Raw genomic sequence first — 17,731 nt, forward strand, 5'->3', positions numbered from 1 at the left:
TCTTATTTCCAAAGTTTCGAAATTTCCTGCACATTTGCTTCACTAGATCCTTCGCAGAATTTCCATGTGTGGGAGGTGGAATTTCCTTCAGTCCCAGGCCCTGGCGAGATGTTGGGGAACCAAGGACCTTTTCCTGAGCGTGGCAAGCGTTCGCGCGCGGGCGTGGGCCAGGCCAGTGGGTCAAATCCGCCGGACCGGGCAGCCCTACTGCAGAGGCCTGCAGCGCGTCCGCCCCTGGCGCCCAGGCAAAGGGTAGGATGCCCGTTCATCCTAACCAGGGACCCCCAACGGCCACCTTGGGCGGGTAGGCGGGGTGGGCCGCTGCGCCTGGTTGGGGCGGCGGGAAGCCCCGCGTGCGAGCGGAGCGCGGAGAGCCGGCGGGTGTCGGAAGGCCGCGCGGCGGGAGAAGCGGGGCGGGCCGCGAGCAGGCCGCGCGCGTGCGGTCCTACGGTCCTACGGACTGCAGGGGGCGCTGTGCGCGCCCTCGGGCCGGCCGCCGACCGCAGCTCTTTTTAAAGGGCCAGCAGGGCACGTGGCTCGGGACGCAGTTCGCGGCCGCCCGGCAGGAGCTCCCGAGGCTGGGCGGCTCCCGTTCCGCCTCCGCCGCCCAATCGAGCCAGGCCAGACAGGCCCGGGTTCCGAGCAAGATCGGCCCGAGTGAGGGGACGGCGGACAGCTATGGCCGAAGCGGCGCCCGCTCGGGTAAGCGCTTCCCCGGCCTGCGCGGACGCACAGGCGGACTCGGCCGCCCGCGGCCCCGGCCGCCGCAGCCGCGTGGGCCAGCGCGAGGGGCTCCCGGCCGGGAGCTCAGGGGACTCCGGGCGGCGCGCGAGGGCCTCGCGGCAGCTCGTCCTTCTCGTTCGCCACTTCTGGCTCATTTCCTGTCCCCGCGCTGGGCCCGCGTCGGGCTCCCTCGATCTGACTGTCCGCCCTCGTCTTGGCGTCAGGGTGGGTCTTTCAGGCCGACAGACTGGGCGGCCCAAACGCCAGGCCCCACCGGGCGGGGCCGCGACGCGCCGGTGCACCGCCGTCAGGGGACAGGCCGCCCCGGCCGCGCTTCGCGGCCCTGCCCAGCCGGGCTGTATAGTAATACTTAAAGACGATTATAATACCCTACATTTGAACAGAGTAGCTGTTTTGCTTTTTTTAATTTTTATTTATTTTTACCCCATTCATTGTCTCATGTGAGGTGAGGTGCCCAAATGTCCCGGAGACAGAGAGGAAGCAGGGGTCGCCAGCCTTCTGGGACAGCTGCAGAGCCTGAGGCCCTCAGGGAAGGGACTGGCCCAAGGTCACACGCCTAGTTGATGCTCGAGCCCGACGCTAGGCCAGGACTTTTGAATTGAAACCACTTAAAAAATACTTAATATTCTTCTTTTACCGAAGGAGAAAATGAATGTTTACCAAGGGAATTATATAGGTGTTTTTGTTTTTCTTCTTTAAAGGCTAGTTTAGATTTTAGAATGTTGGCCTGATAGTGTACAAATACTGTCAAATTCGGATAAAAATGATCTTTTGACCTTTTCTAACATGCTTGGAAACAGTTGTAGAAAGCTAAATAAACGGTGTCTGTCGTTATAAATACATCTCAATGAAGTTTTTGTAGTCCTGATTTTTCTATATGCTTTTTAAAAGAGGGAATCCTCTTTTTCCCTTTGTTTGTTTGGTGTGTGCTTCTTTTTTGGGTTCTCTGAGTGCAAAGGAGAGAGCGGTGGTTGGGGCACCTAGTAGGCCTTTCTGTCCCTGTACTGGTAAAGTCAGCAGCTCCAGCCTAGCCCAGTGCCCACTTCGTTCTGACTGTTCCAGGCCACCCTGCTCTTTTCCCTCTTGTAGTCCCTGAGAGCATAAGAAACTTTCCAAATAGGAAAAGGTTACCCTCGACTTGTTAGCATGTCTTATCACCCTGTTGTTTATTTTTTTATTTTTTTAAAGATTTATTTTTTATTTATTTCTCTCCCCTTCCCCCCCCAGTTGTCTGTTCTCTATGTCCATTTGCTGCTTGTTCTTTTTTGTCTGCTTCTGTTGTCAGCAGCACAGGAATCTGTGTCTCTTTTAGTTGCGTCATCTTGCTGAGTCAGTTCTCCCTGTGTGCAGCGGCATTCCTGGGCAGGCTGCACTTTCTTTGGCGCTGGCGGCTCTCCTTATGAGGTGCACTCCTTGCGGGTGGGGCTCCCTGCGTGGGGCGGCACTCCTTGCGGGTGGGGCTCCCTGCGTGGGATGGCACTCCTTGCGCGCATGAGCACTGCGTGTGGGCCAGCCCCACACGGATCAAGGAGGCCCAGGGTTTGAACAGCGGACCTCTCATGTTGTAAATGGACGCCCTAACCACTGGGCCAAGTCCACCTCCCTGTTGTTTATTATGGCTATTTCTATACAGGGTTTTTCTCCTGGAGGAGGAACCACACCCAATTTTTTCTGTATTCCGGTTTTACCTTCACTATGATAGGCATTCAATGAATGTTACTGAATGAACTTATTGTTTAATTGTTTAGTATTCCATTTGTTCCATAAATATTTATCGAGAATCTGCTATGTCTGAGGCACTATTAGAACTGGGAGTACAACTGCCAATAACAGATACCCCCATGGAGTTTGTGTTCTCATGGAAGAAACCAGAAAACAAGCAAACAATGAAGGGAGGAAACAGCAGGCCATGATAGAGGCTAACAGAGCTCCTACTTTAGCCGTGTCAATCATCCAAGGTCCCTATAAGGTACTCTTTGAACTGGAGCCTGAAAGTTGAGTGAGAGGCATGCAGATTTGTGGAGAAGTACTAATGCAAAAATAAAAGAGAGCCAGCTTGGTGTATCCTAGGAATTCATGCAAGGACAGCATGGCTGAAGCATGGGAGGGGGGGCCGTAGGATAGAAGATCAGAGAGGTAGCCTGGGGTATGGTAAGATTGGATTTTGTTCTAGTATAGTGGGAAGATCTTAAAGGGTTTTACGTAGGGGAGTAAAATGATCTGGTTTGTGTTTTTAAGGGATTATTCTGACTAATCTGTGTGAAATGTTGATGGAGAGAAGGGATGGAAGTGGGGAATCAGATGGATAGTCCTCCAGTGGCCCAGATGAGAGTTAGTGGTAGCAATGGAGATGGAGAAAACTGTATGGATTTGAGATGAGTTTTTGGAAGGAATACTGACGGGACTTGATGGTGATTTAGCTATGAGGGATGAATGAAATGGTTGCAAAGCTTTTAGTAACGTGAATCAGGTATTGTGTCATATCCTGTACAGGACTGGGACTATTACAAATGTTCAATGAAGGCTTGTACATCAGGTACCATGGTAAGCTGAGGCACTCCAGAGATTCTTTTCCAAGGCTCTGGAGGACAGTGAAGAAGATGGAGGAAAAAAAGCACTGTAAACTGTTTTCTGCTGCAGGCCCAGCTAGAACCATCACCATCAACATCATCATCAGCATTATCATCTTAGCTGTGCTAACAATAGAGCTCATATTTATTAAGTGTTTGCTGTGTGCTAGGCATTGGGCTAAGTGCTTTTATAAGGATTATCTCTTAATTTTTACAATCCTGTTCATGTAGGTACTATTATTATTTCCATTTTCTAAAAGGGAAGTGAAGTTAAAAGATGTTAAAAAACAAACAAAAACTCTTGCCCAAAGTCAGGCAGCCTGAGTGGCAGGGTTGTGTTGCACCCATGCTCTCTGAGTGCAGAGCTCATGTCTTATCTGCTGTCTACAAAGCTGCAAAGGGAACTAAGACTAAAGAAGGAAAATCATTTGTCTGACACTGCATGTGCTTGTTCTCTTTGATCATATTTTTCCTCTTTTTGCCCCCTTGCTAACACCTAGGTCCAGCCAGTATCCCTCTCACTGAGGCTCCTAACTGCTATCCCGGCTTCACTGTCCATCCCACACACTGCCACCTGAGGCAGATACCATTCTGGGGTTTCTTTGTGAGGTGGAAATTTTGATTGTATAATTCTAACATCCTTTTTCTCTCTTCTTGTAAATAGGCTTCAGAGAGGGACAAACCAACAGAAGACCAAAGGCCTTCGACGCCTTCTCTATCACCTCAGCCGGCTGCTGAGAACAACTCCTACCTGTACTCCACAGAGATCACACTGTGGACTGTGGTGGCCGCCATTCAGGCCTTGGAGAAGAAGGTGGATTCCTGCCTAGGTCGCTTGCTGACTCTGGAGGGGCGAACGGGGACAGCTGAGAGAAAGCTGGCCGACTGTGAGAAGACGGCCTTGGAGTTTGGGAACCAGCTGGAGGGCAAGTGGGCTGTGCTGGGGACCCTGCTGCAGGAGTACGGGCTCCTGCAGAGGCGGCTGGAGAACATGGAGAACCTGCTGCGGAATAGAAACTTCTGGATCCTGCGGCTGCCCCCAGGCAGCAAGGGGGAGGTCCCCAAGGTAACCCCTTGAACATCCTGGGGTGGGGGGCCAGAGAGGCCGGGGCTGTGTGTGTGTGAGCGTGTGTGACACTTGTGGTTCCAGGTGCCCGTGACCTTTGATGACGTGGCTGTGTATTTTTCCGAGCCAGAGTGGGGAAAGCTGGATAATTGGCAGAAGGAGCTCTACAAGCACGTGATGAGGGGGAACTATGAGATGCTGGTCTCCCTAGGTAAGGCTGCGTAGGTAGAGATTTGGCCTCTGTCTGCAGATTGGTCTCCTACAGTCTGACTTTGGTTTGATTTCTGTTACTTGGGACATCTCCACATTTGTGTGGGCACCTGGGTGTCTGCTGTCAGGTCCTAAGCTAGCTCTCTCTCCCCATTCTGTACACAGATTATGCCCTCTCCAAACCTGACATCCTCACCCAGATAGAGAGGGGAGAGGAGCCTTGTCTTGAAGACCAGTGTGGCCAGGAGAAGGAGAATGAGAATGAGGCAGCTCGTCCACAGAAGATGGGTACTGGTGAGTATGGGAGCAAGATGGCAAAAGGCTGGGAGCAAACTGAACCATGTTCCCAGCTTACCCTGGGCTTCTTCCTTGTCCCTGGAGCGTCTCAGACAGTCCTAGGAGGTCAGGAAGGGGTACATGCCCTTAACCCAAAGTGGGGCATGCTCAGTCTAAGGCCACCCTAACTAGGAGTGGTTCCAGGGCTTTCCTCTATAAAGAGGATAATAGCACTTGCATCACATGATTGCTGTGAGGCTTAACTGAGGTGGTAATCGTGAAGCACATACATACTGAGCATGTAAATGGCACCTGATTATTAGTAGTATACAAGCAGTAGCAGCAGTGACATTAGCTTTGCCTCCACCTCCTGGTATCTTCAGTTGTAGCCATGTCCATTCCTTGTCTCAGGAAGCCCCAGTGCTCTCACTCCCTGCCACATCCCTGTTCCCTACCTCCAACCTGTAGTTGTAAGGCCTTTTAATGCATTGTCTTCCCTTTGTGGAAATGGTGAGGAGAGGCCAGGGCATGCTTTGTCTCCATAGCTAGTGTGGGATAGGACAGTGGTTCCCAACATTGACTGCATATTAGAATCCCCGGAAGAACTTTTTTTTTTTAATAAAATTTTTTTCTTAAGATTTATTTTTATTTATTTAATCCACCACCCCCCCTTGTTGTTTTGTGCTTACTGTCTGCTCTCTGTGTCCATTTGTTGTGCCCTCTCTCTGTCTGCTTATCTTCTCTTTAGGAGGCACTGGGAACTGAACCTGGGACCTCACATGTGAGAGAGAGGTGCTCAATCGCTTGAGCCACCTCCTTTCCCTGTTTTGTTGTCTCTCATTGTCTTTACTCTTTGTGTCTCTTGTTGCATCATCTTGCTGCATCATCTTGCCATGCAAGCCCATTGCACCTGCTCACCGTCCTGCTTGTCTTCTCCAGCAGGCACTGGGAACCAAACCCAGGACCTCCTATGTGGTAGTTGTGAGCTCAATTTACTTCAGCCACATCCGCTTCCCTAAAATTTTAAAAATACTTGAAAGTTGAGAGACTAGACAATGAACCTCCTAATGATCATCCCTTAGTTTCAACAATGATCAAGATTTTCCACATTTGCTTTATCCATCTCTTTTTTCCTCTTTTCAAACTATAACCATTGTCACACCCACAGAATTTCATCCCATACCTAATCCAGGTTGCATTTTTCCTGATTATCTCAAAAATGTGTTCCATGTGGATCCTAATCCTAACAAATCAAAGTAAATACTACCTTTGGTTTATATGTCTCTTAAGTCTCTTTTAGTCTATAAAACTACCTCCACCCCCCCCCTTTTTTAACAGCTTTTTGAGGTATAATATACAGACCGTACAATTCAGCCATTTAAAGTATACAGTTGATTATTTTTTAGTTAATCAGAGTTGTACCACCATTACCACAGCCTAATTTTGTAACTTTTTCATCCCCCCCCTCCAAAAAAAAACCCCAATACCCTTTAGTAGTTACTCCTCATCTCTCTATCTGCCATCTCCCAGCCCCTGGCAAACACAAATCTACTTTCTTTCTTCCTGCGTTTGCTTATTCTAGACATTTCTTATATATGGAATCATACAATACGTGACCTTTTGAGTCTGACTTCTTTCCCTGACTGTGTTTTTGTTTTTTTCCCCCAAAAGTGGCCTGTTTTATTTATTTATTAAATATATTTTTAAATTTATTTTTAAAAGGTACCTAGATCACACAAAATGTTACACTAAAAATAATAGGGATTCCCATATGCCCCACTTTTCCCACATCACCAACTTCTTTATTAGTGTGGTACATTCGTTACAATTGATGAGTACATTTTAGAGCACTGCTACACAGCATGGATTATAATTTACATTATAGTTTACCTCTCTCCCAGTCCATTTGGTAGGTTTTGGCAGGATATGTAATGTCCTGCATCTGTCCCTGCAATATCCCTTGTCATGTTTTAAGAGTCTTATGGTTGAATAATACTCCCATGTATAGATTTACCACATTTTGTTTATCCATTCTTTGGTTGATGAATGGTCTCCCTTTTAAATGTCATTTTTTGATTTTTTTAAAAAAAGATTTATTTATTTATTTAATTCCCCCTCTCCCCTGGTTGTCTGTTCTCTGTGTCTATTTGCTGCGTCTTGTTTCTTTGTCCGCTTCTGTTGTTGTCAGCAGCAGGGGAAGTGTGTGTGGCGCCATTCCTGGGCAGGCTGCACTTTCTTTCACGCTGGGCGGCTCTCCTTACGGGCGCTCTCCTTACGGGCGCACTCCTTGCGCGTGGGGCTCGCGGGGTCCACCCCTGCGTGGGGCGGCACTCCTTGCGCGCATCAGCACTGCGCATGGGCCAGCTCCACACGGGTCAAGGAGGCCCCGGGGTTTGAAACGCGGACCTGTGGTAGACAGACGCCCTAACCACTGGGCCAAGTCAGTTTCCCCTTTTTTGATTTTTTAATGTCCTTTCTCTTAAAGTCTTTGTCAATTCCACATTCTGGATTTGGTGTCATTTAATATGTTCTATTTTTTGTAAACTGGTAGGTAAGGCCTAGAGACTTACTAAGATTCAGATTCAGAGTTTTTTGCCAGACTGTGTCAGAGGTGGCACTGGGTACCCCCTATTATATTGCATCAGGAGGCACAAAAGTATGCTTGTCTTTCTATTTGATCCTAGGACTGATCAATGGGTTCCAGTGTTGTCAGCTTTATTCTTCCATTATAAAGCTCAGCATCATCTTTTCACCTTATGATTTTTTTTTTTTTTAAAGATTTATTTATTTATTTAATTTCCCCCCTCCCCTGGTTGTCTGTTCTTGGTGTCTGTTTGCTGCGTCTTGTTTCTTTGTCCGCTTCTGTTGTCGTCAGCGGCACGGGAAGTGTGGGCGGCGCCATTCCTGGGCAGGCTGCTCTTTCTTTTCGCGCTGGGCGGCTTTCCTCACGGGCGTACTCCTTGCGCGTGGGGCTCCCCCACGCGGGGGACACCCTTGCGTGGCACGGCACTCCTTGCGCGCATCAGCACTGCACATGGCCAGTTCCACATGGGTCAAGGAGGCCCGGGGTTTGAACCGGGGACCTCCCATATGGTAGACGGACGCCCTAACCACTGGGCCAAAGTCCGTTTCTCACCTTATGATTTTAATAGCCATTGATGATTGTTGCCTGGGTTTGTTAATTCCTTAAAGGTTTCAGAATTATGAGTTTCTGTCATTACTTCTGCACTTAGTAGCCAACATACTTTTTGTTTGTTTTTGTTTTTTTCTTCTTCACTGACATACTTTTATAAAGAATAATTTCCTTAATAGCTCTTGTGAGACTGAAGTACAGTCTACAGAAAAGGTAGGATAGCTGCTTAATTCTTTCTCTTTGTATCAGTTTTCAGAATGATAAGTTCGTGTCTTAGCAGACTCAAAGGTGACCAGTGATTTTTTTTTTAGTATCATTATGAATTCATAAATTGTTGAATATTTTATATGTGCCAGCCCTTTTCAGCCATTGTTTTCGTGTTTAAATTGTCCCATTATTAGCCAGTAGGAGCCCCTTGAAATTGGTAAATAGGTCATTTTGATGTGACCTCGGTGGCTTTCAGACACCATAGTGTTCTAGACTCATCTTGTGTAGTTCCTATGTCAGACCTGGAATCAAAATTTCTCTATGGAGTTCTGATTCCTTTGAGTGAGAAATGGTATTTAGGGGACACAATACAAGTGTTTAGACCTAGAGATGTTAGTGCGTAGCGTTACTTCTAGGTCTTTTCAGAAAACATGTATGTAAGAAAAAAGAAATGATATTTTATATTGATATATTGATATTTCCAATTCAAATTTATCTGTCTTTGATTTTATACTGGTCTATTACTTTTCTTTTAGATGGAAATCTTAAATTCCTAACTATAACTAGCATAATTACTTATTTGTATTATTTGAAATCCAATCCTGAATTTTTGTTATCGTGCAATATCTTAAAATTTCAAAATAATGAAGCCAACATTACTACTAACAATAAGACTTTTGAATGGAATTTAAGATTTCTTTGCATCTTTTTTTTGTCCTCTGAGTACATCCCACTAGGGACTTATTATTTTCTATATGTGGATATATCACCAACTTGATAAACAATTAAGTTCATTTATTTCAGTTTATTTATCTATATATATATATTTTTAGGAGGTACCAGGGATTGAACCCTGGACCTCGTACATGGAAGCAGGCACTCAACCACTGGGCTACACCCACTCCCCCAGTTTATTTTTAAATTTTTAGAGATTGCTCTTCTTTCTTTTTGATTTCACTTTTTTTTTTTTTCTGGCCCCCCTCCCCCCAATCTTGATTTCACTTTTTAATATATAGGGTATTTTATGTTTGCAAATCAAAGTTATTTAATAGGATACATTCAGGGAAGTTGTGTATCCACCCTTGTTCCCTCTCCCTATAGATTCCCATTTTCATTAGTTTTTGTTCAAACTTCCAATGGTTCTTTTTTGAAATATAAGTAAACTCACAGATATACTTGGTTTTCCCTATCGCTCTCTTACACAGTATTACTTCATATCAAAATATAGAGATCTTCCTCATTTTTTTCTGTGGATACTTACATCTTGATGTGGTATACCATAGTTTATTTAACCCCCCATTGATGGACATTTGGGTAATTCCCAATGTTTTGCTGATAATAGATAATGCTCCAGTGAATACTTTGTGTGTAAGTCATTCATATTTTTGCTGGTGTAAATTGAAATAGATTCCTAGAAGTTGGACTGCTGGGTCAAAAGATAAATGAATATGTAATTTTGTGAGATATCTTCATAGGTTTGAATTATTCTGCATTCCCATCTGCTTTGTCTAAGGTTTCCTTTTTTCCCACAGCCTTGCTAACAGAGACCTTGGTTAGATTTGTAGGATTTTTGTTAATTTAATAGATAAGGAGTAGTAATTTAGTGTAATCTTTTTTTTTTTTTTTATGGCATCTCTCTTATTTGCATGGTTGGATATCTTTATGTATGTTAAGGGCCATTTTAATTTTTTATTCTGTGAACTATTTGCTCATATCTTTTGCCCAAGGACATCTTTTTAAAAATGCATACTTCCTTGGCCCCACCCAGAAGTACTGATGAGAATTTTTTTTTAATAATTTAAAATTCCATTTTTTTATATCAGTAATACAAGTTACTCAGCTAACACCAAGATAATAACTACAGTGATAACTCTGCTTGAGTCAGTAGTTATACTCCCCATTTATTTTTGTTCATTCCTCAATCCTGAGGGATTTGGGACAATGTCCACTCTTACTGTTCAGGCTGAGAAGGGATATAGCTATTATGGGGCAGAGGAATAGAATTATTTTGCTTGCAGTTAAAGATACTCCTTGCTTTGGGGCTGGGGCTAGTCCATCATACTGGGGAGAATCTTGGAAGTGGCCCCCAAGTGATCCTTCTACAGTCATCCTGGTTGAGGGCTTGGGGTTGGGAGTGACCGTTGTAGTGTTCTGAGCCTGGATTCTCTACCTTGCTGTTATGACTGTCTGTCTGCTGCTGTTAAGTAATAAATTACTGTATTGTACAGTAGCCTTGGAGACTTTGCACCAGAATCTGCTCTGTGAAGTTCATTTAATTACAATACCCTGTGCTTGATCTGATGCCCCAGGATCCCGGTTGCTGTTGATTGAGCCTCCCCCAGAAGAGCCCTCCCCACAGGAGGAATCTGCTTGAACCTCCAGGAGACTCCCAGCCACCTGAAGACCTTTATGTTGTACTCAGTGTCCTTGATTTGCATTCCTCAGGCCTCCCTCCATATCCAGAGCACGTCCCCACCCCAATCAGCCCTGCCCAGGAGGAGCCAAAGGACTGGCAGGTCCCCGATCACCATCGAGACTCAGAAGCAAGAGTAACCGCATGTGAGCCAAGCAGCGGTGAGTGAGGACAGTTCAAGGCAGCAGTATAAACGGTGTCACAAGGCAGTACATGGTTACCAAACAAGTGGTGCTGAGAGTAAGTGCTCTAGAAGCTCGGAGGTAGGAGACATGGGTGGGACTAGGTCGGGCTGAGTGGGACAGGCTTCCTGGAAAGGGGATCCTTGAGATAGGCCTTAAAAGGAGTGAAGAGCATTTTCACCATGAGAAAATGGCCCAAACAGAGGCGTGGTTAGGGGCTGGATACACCAGTTTGGCTGGAGTGAGTAGAGGGTCACACAAGGGCAGGTATTGGGCCGCCTTAGGTTTTATATGATGGGTACATTAAATGGAGTGATAAATGTCATATGCTTTGCACAGTGCCAGCATATTGCAGTTCCTCTTTCTGAAGTCCTATTAGGGGCTCTGTGACTTTAGTCACCCCTTCCACTATTTTCTGTCTCCTCTAATTTAAAGGCCATTCCTGTCCATTATTTAATTTAAAAAAGGAATATAACTCAGAGGACACATAGCAAAACATTTTAGAATAATCCAAAGAGTCTTGTTTTCTATCTGAAGACTGGATGCTTTGCTGCCTTGGCTTTTACTGTTCCCCCATTCTTTCTCTTTTCTGCTGGCCTGACATTTCAGTCTGTGTGGGTTGATTTCTCTCCTGTTATTTTATTTTTATATTTATTACTATTTCATTTCATTTCATTTAATTATTTCATTTCATTTCATTTCATTTCATTTCATTTCATTTCATTTCATTTCATTTCATATGTGGGACTTCGTACATGGAAAGCAGGCACTGAGCTATATCTGCTCCCCCGCTGTTATTTTTATGTATCTTCTCCATTTGTTTGTAAACTCTCTAAGATTGGAGGTGATCTCTTCTCCCTTCTGTCTATACCTCCTTCTCCAGGCTGTGTGTAAGTTCTGCTCATGGAATAGGAGAGATTAGACTTTGTCATATAGGAAGGCAGTCATCAGACCTTGGCTCCAGTAGGGCCTCACAATCCCTCTGTCCTTTTGAGGCCCATTAGAGTAACAGTCAGATGTTGAGGAGCAAGTTGTTAGCATTGACCCACATGGGTATTGGGATTGTTGCCTTCTTTGTTCTCTTCTCCCTTCTGAAGCTGAGGTAACCCCTTTTCCTGACAGGTGCTCGTGCATGTCCAGGGCCTGCTGGGGAGATGGCAGTCCTGCCCCTGCAGAAAACCAGTGTCACAGAAAGGCCTAACAGGATTCTCTTTCTCATAGGGCCTCCAGCCAGCACCAATGTTTTACCCTCAGTTAAACAGGAAGAAGAATCTTCAGATGGCGAGTCACCAGCAGCATCCCCTTCCAGGGAAGTCTTGCCTGACATGGGGCCAGGTGAGTGAAGGGAGGAAGCACCTGTGACCTAGCAGACTCACAAAAGCCCCACAACTTCACTCTAATCTGGCACTGGGGGGTGGGAGCTGGCCATGATAGACCTGGTAATGGACTTCTTGAGGTTGCCTCTCCCCACCACTTAGATATTATTTTGCCAGGGGCTCTGGGGACTGAGATCAGTTTATAGTCCTGGTCTTTTTTCCCCCCATTGCTGTCTGGCTTGGCTGGGAAAGTACAGCTTGAAAACAGGCTGCATTCCACCAAGTTTGTGGTCTTAATGATAACAGAATGAACATTCACATTATATTGTTTCGGCCTTATAGCAACCCTGTGAATGGCCCAGTTTCACAGTCTCCAAATGCCTTACAGTTAGTATGTGATGGACCTTGGATTTGAATTCAGGGCCTCCCCCGCTAGACTCTTTGCATCAAGCTTACATCCTGATGAAAAGGAAAAAAATGAAGCAATTTTGCCCGTTCTGCCTTAAGACAGGTTTTCTGCTGTGATAGAAAGGGGTGCATACAGATATCTTCTAGTTACTTTGGTCCCTGCATAGGAGGGGAGGCAGAGATGAGATTTGGGTCCATCTTGGGTGTGTTGCATGGTGGGAGACAATGCTAGAAATGAGATTCAAATGAAGAGATTGAGGAGCTTTGGCCTTCCTATAGAATAGGGCCTGAGACCTTCATTAATCCTTAACTTCAAAAAAACCTCTGTTAGTCCATTAAAATGCAGTGAAGTTTTACCCAAAAGTGTAGGTGGTTCCTATAGACTCTTAATATTCTGTGGCCTTAGGACTAAATTAAAAACAGTTGGGCCATTTCTAGCATAGAAATAAAGTTTTTATCACAAGTTTATTTATGAACATTCCCAGGTAAGCTGCAGTGAGCAGAGAACCAATAAAGTCTTGCAGCTCAGATACTGCTCTCTGGAGGCTCACCAGTTAAGGGGCTCACTCCTCCACAGCAGCCTCCTGGCATGTTAAATTCATGCTTCATAGGATTATAGTTTATTGTAGGCATGGACTTCAAAAGTTGCTCATACAGGCTGAAGATTTTTGTTTTAAGTATACAGAGGGCAAGGTTCAGCTATAAGCTTTAGAGCAGCTGAGCTGCTAGGTGCTGGGGGCATTCAGAGAAGAAAATGGAGCTATACGGTCAGAAAAAGCTTCCAGGAGAAGACCAAAGGAACAGCACGAGGATTTGTAAGAATGCCCAGTATTCCAAATAGGGCTCACTGGCCAAGGATTTTCCTTTCTACCTTAGGGACCCGTGATAGCTGTCTGCTGAGTCCTCAGGTCTCAGGAGCTGGCACTTCACTGGGACCTCCATTTCTGCCTTAGCCCCTCCTTTTCACTGCTCTGTGCTGGAAGTTCCTTTGTCTCAGTCCCATCTCATAGTAGAGTGAAACCCACAATGAGGAAGTACACAGGGTGGTCCTTTGTACCCCTTCATTGACTTCCCACTAGCTGGGATCAGGTCCTAGGTACAGCCTGCCTGTCGCCAGAGCCTAGCATCTGGTGTGTAGTGAGTGTTTGATGCAAATTTAAGTAGATGAGTAAATTTGAATGTGGTATATCACTTACCATCTCCAGGCCTTGGACTTAGGGTCTCTTACCACAGTATGGAGTCAACCTTGGGCCCAGAGGACTCATAGATCATTTAAAGATCATAAGTAATGTCATCAGAAATCTTAGGGACTGGGGGCAGGGGGAGGAGTCCTTCAAAAACCTGTCATGGTCAGTGTGTCTCATTGTCCAGGATTCCTTGCTAGACTCTGTCTCTCAGTCTTCTTCGTTTTCCCACCCATCTTTTTCTCCACCCTCCATCTCCTCCTGCTATCTCTGACCCTTGGCCTCCTAGGCTCCTGTTTGCTGGCCTTTTATCTTGGTCTCCTCTCTTCTGAGGAATGAACCATCTGAGCCTCTTAGCCATATGATAAGCATGTTTAAATGACAGTGTAAGACTGTGTCTCTTGGTGATGTCTCATGAGCAGGACCCATACTAGGTGCTGTGAGCACTTGAAGGAGAAAGAATTCAGTGAAGGCAGGAGTGGGAGTGGGTGCAGATGCAACTAGAGCTGAGCCTTGAAGCAAGGACTGGGACAGAGTGGCCCAGGTTGGGGAGCCTTTGCAGTGCACTTGGAAATCAATATAGGTTCCTTTCACCAGGTGGTGGTGGTGTGATCATCAAGACAGAAGCACAGTCTGAGGATGAGATGATGCCCCAGCAGCTCTTCCTGGGGCAATCCCTCAGCCAGACCAAATGTAGAATCCCCAGAGGGCCCAGGAACAGAACTGGGGTCGCCAGCCAGCATCATGCCGTGGGTGTGGCAAGGGTGCAGGCAGGGGACCCACGTCCACCAGTTGCTGCAGGGGAGCTGCCCCGCATTCTCCCCCGCCGACGAGAGCGGACCTTCCCATGCCCTGACTGTGGGCAGAGCTTCCGCTTGAAGATTAACCTGACAATTCATCAGCGGACCCATGTGGAAGAGGATCACCGGGAGGCCCAGGACAGCTCGCCCAGTGGGTGGGGAGAAGCCCATTCCACGCTGGAGCCAGGAGAGGTGGTGGTACCTGGCCCTGTCATCCGCTGGCTTCCCAAGGAGCCTGAGGGCCGCCGCTCCCTGGCAGGCCGTTCCTTCCTGGGGCGGAGGCCAGCAGCCACCAAGGTATACCATTGCAGCGAGTGTCTGCGCTTCTTCCAGCAGCGCAAGAGTCTGCTTCTTCACCAGCGCCTGCACACAGGCAACAGTCAGGGCTGGCCCTCCTGTCCCTACTGTGGCAAGTCCTTCCGCCGGCCCTCGGACCTCTTCCGTCACCAGCGCATCCACACTGGTGAGCGGCCCTACCAGTGTCCCCAGTGTGGCCGGGCCTTCAACCGTAACCACCACCTGGCTGTCCACATGCAGACTCACGCCCGAGGCCAAGTTGGCCCACACTGCTTTGCTTCCATGGCCCACCAGGAAAGCCCGCCTCGTTTCCACCCCAGCCGCACTGAGGAGGGCTGAGCCAGGCAGCTCGGCAGCTCCCCTGGGGCAACCCCTGGCAGGACATATTCAGAGTGACAGCACATCCCTTCTCTACCTGTGGGGCTTTCCCCCTTGTGCCAGATGCCTGGTTCCTCATTCTACAACTGGAGAGATTTTTTTCCCCTTTCAGATAAGAAACAGCGGTCCTCCTGGTGACAGAGTGTATGTATGTGATCAGAGGCCTCAATTTCATCTTTCCTAAGTTTGTCTGTCACTCTTCGCTGCTCTTCAAACATTCCTGACTTGTAAAAGATCTCTAAAGCTTAAGGGATGCCAGTTTTTGTGGGGGACTTTGGCAGATCCCATAGACAGTCGAGAGGACCAGAGATTGTGGCCCTTCCAACATGAAGGCAACAGTTTTTGGAGGCCAAGTATTCTAACTTTGTACACAAAGGTCTTCCACTTGGTATCAACATGAGAAACAGCAGAGTGGATAGACAGCCTGAAGAAAAAGCACTCGAGTTTGATTTTTCTACTTTATTTTGAAACCTTTTTTTCTCTTAATGGAGGTTTTCTAGTGCTTTTGTTAAGTGCTATGTATTGTTGAAAAGGGGACCAAGAGTTACTGAGGAAGGGCAGGAATTATTCTGCCACCTCCTGTGTATGGGGTAGGAGGGCTGGAAGAGGAGCTGAAGTCTAGACCAGTCTGTGACGTTGATGGGGAGTACCTTAGCTGATACCCTGGAAACAAGGTTGTTTCGTGGCTTAGGGTGATGGCTCATTTTTCATAATCCTTCCCCCAAAGGATATTCCTGTCCATTACTTAGTTGGGTTGGTTATCAGTTAGAGAGCGACCCTAAAGCCCAGAGCAGCTGACACTTCCTCCCAGGGTCTCACTGTCGTTGACTGCACACCATAAGATAGCTTGGTAGGGGGTGCAAGGTGAGCCCAGGAGCCTTCTCTCTGAGAGGAAGACCCTGGGCTTGATGAGGCTGGTCAGCCATCCTGGGCTGTGGGACCTTCAAACTTGCTTTATCATGTCAAGAAGGAGGCTGCCACCAGCTTTTGGGTGGTTTGAGAACTTTGGGCTCTGTGGCAGAGGCTAAGATGAAATCTGGATGAATCTTTTAACCACCTCCAGCCTCTCCACTTCTGTCAAGGAAGACAATGACCCCAATGCTTCCTTCCTAACCTTAGGGTTGTCAGGGTCTTAATTTGGAGGCATTAGGACAAAGGTGAAGCCTGTTCTGATTATTCTTCTCAAGTTCAGGTCTCCCTTTCCCCTCCATGTTGATCTTCTGTTCCTTTACCCTGTTGGAATCCCTCAGGAAGGACCTTTATATTCTTGCGTGAATGAAAGTTTCCACTGGGTTCAGAGTAAGGTAGACTTTCCCTTTGGGTTACCTCTTCCAGGAGCCCATTGTATTTTCATGAAACAAATTCTTAACCCAGGCATATGTTCAAACCGTGGAAGTTCCAGCAGTAGTATCAAGGTCTCTAGGAGGTCTTTAAGACACCTGGTGTTTCTTTTTTATTTTGTTTTTTAAATTTTTTAATTATTTGTAGTGTTTCTTAAGTCATACCTTGTTGGGTGGTACCTGTAGACCCATGCTGGGTATGGGTGATTTTGAAACTGGAGTGATGAATCCCCAGCTACCGTGATAGTTTATTGTGCCTAACTTGTCTGGCACTGAGAAGTGGTCAACGTTGAGGTCTGATTCTGGGTGCCTGGGTGGGCTTTGCCACTTCATGTTGCTCTCTTCTGACCCTGGCACCCCACAGAGTTGGGGGTAGATGATTAAAAACATGCACATTGCCATCGCCTCTGGGCTATGGGGCAAGGGAGAGTGTCATACAAGTCAGTGACAACTTAGCCAAGCCCCGATGGGGTTGGGAAGAAGAGTTGCCACCTTTCTTTGCCGGTGGATATTGCTTTGTCTGCTCTGGCACACCTAGCCCTAGCCACCTGCCCACAAATCAGAGTTGTTGGGGTGTCAATAATTTTTTGGACAGGATTTGGTAAAAGCCCAGTGTAGCTGGTTTAGAGCTTAACCCTCAGAGCTGTTCCAGGCCTGTTTTTCTAATGCTAAATGTTCTAGTAAACACAGGTGCTCTAAAAGAAGCACAAACCATGATGAATAATTATGCAATTCCATTCCATTCCATTTTTTTCTCCTTTTCCCCCCAATCATTCAGTGTGCTTGGCTCTGAGCTAGGTTTTGTGAGTTTGCCAGTCACTCAGGTGTTTAAGGAACGTTTCTTTACGATTGGAATGATTGGAATGCGGCAGTGCAGTCCCGGCGGTGCAGGAGCAGAGCGGCGCTCTGGACCGGGAGGTTGGGACCTGGCCCTGGTTTGGCCCTTAAAAACTGTGAAGGTGGTGGTTTCTTGCTCTATTAGGTGCTCAATAAATATGCTGGAATAAATGAGTGCGTGCATATCGTCTGGTTCCTGGGAGGTCAGCGGCTGTACAGGACAGTAATCGCTGGCGACGCGGGTGGGTAGCTCGGTAAGGTAAAGGCCGCAGGGCCGGGTGCTGCGTTCTGGGCGACGGGCAGCAGCCCCAGGGCCGGCGCTCGCACCTGCCAGTTGCCGACAAAGCGCCGGCGGGCGCTGTGAAGGCGG

The 17,731-nt window shown here is 47.0% G+C and overlaps 1 protein-coding gene across 1 annotated transcript; it reads left to right on the top strand.

The window, feature by feature from the left end:
- The first annotated feature begins 457 nt into the window (after positions 1 to 457).
- On the top strand, positions 458 to 17,532 carry ZNF783 (zinc finger protein 783). Its single transcript, XM_004484252.3, has 7 exons — positions 458 to 702; positions 3,979 to 4,380; positions 4,465 to 4,591; positions 4,756 to 4,884; positions 10,652 to 10,780; positions 12,023 to 12,136; positions 14,307 to 17,532. Exons 1-7 carry the CDS (start codon positions 679 to 681, stop codon positions 15,143 to 15,145), a joined length of 1,764 nt encoding a protein of 587 aa, XP_004484309.1. The 5' UTR covers positions 458 to 678; the 3' UTR covers positions 15,146 to 17,532.
- Positions 17,533 to 17,731: the final 199 nt, after the last annotated feature.

This window comes from Dasypus novemcinctus, chromosome 5, assembly GCF_030445035.2.
Source record: "Dasypus novemcinctus isolate mDasNov1 chromosome 5, mDasNov1.1.hap2, whole genome shotgun sequence".
In the NCBI taxonomy this organism is placed as follows: domain Eukaryota; kingdom Metazoa; phylum Chordata; class Mammalia; order Cingulata; family Dasypodidae; genus Dasypus; species Dasypus novemcinctus.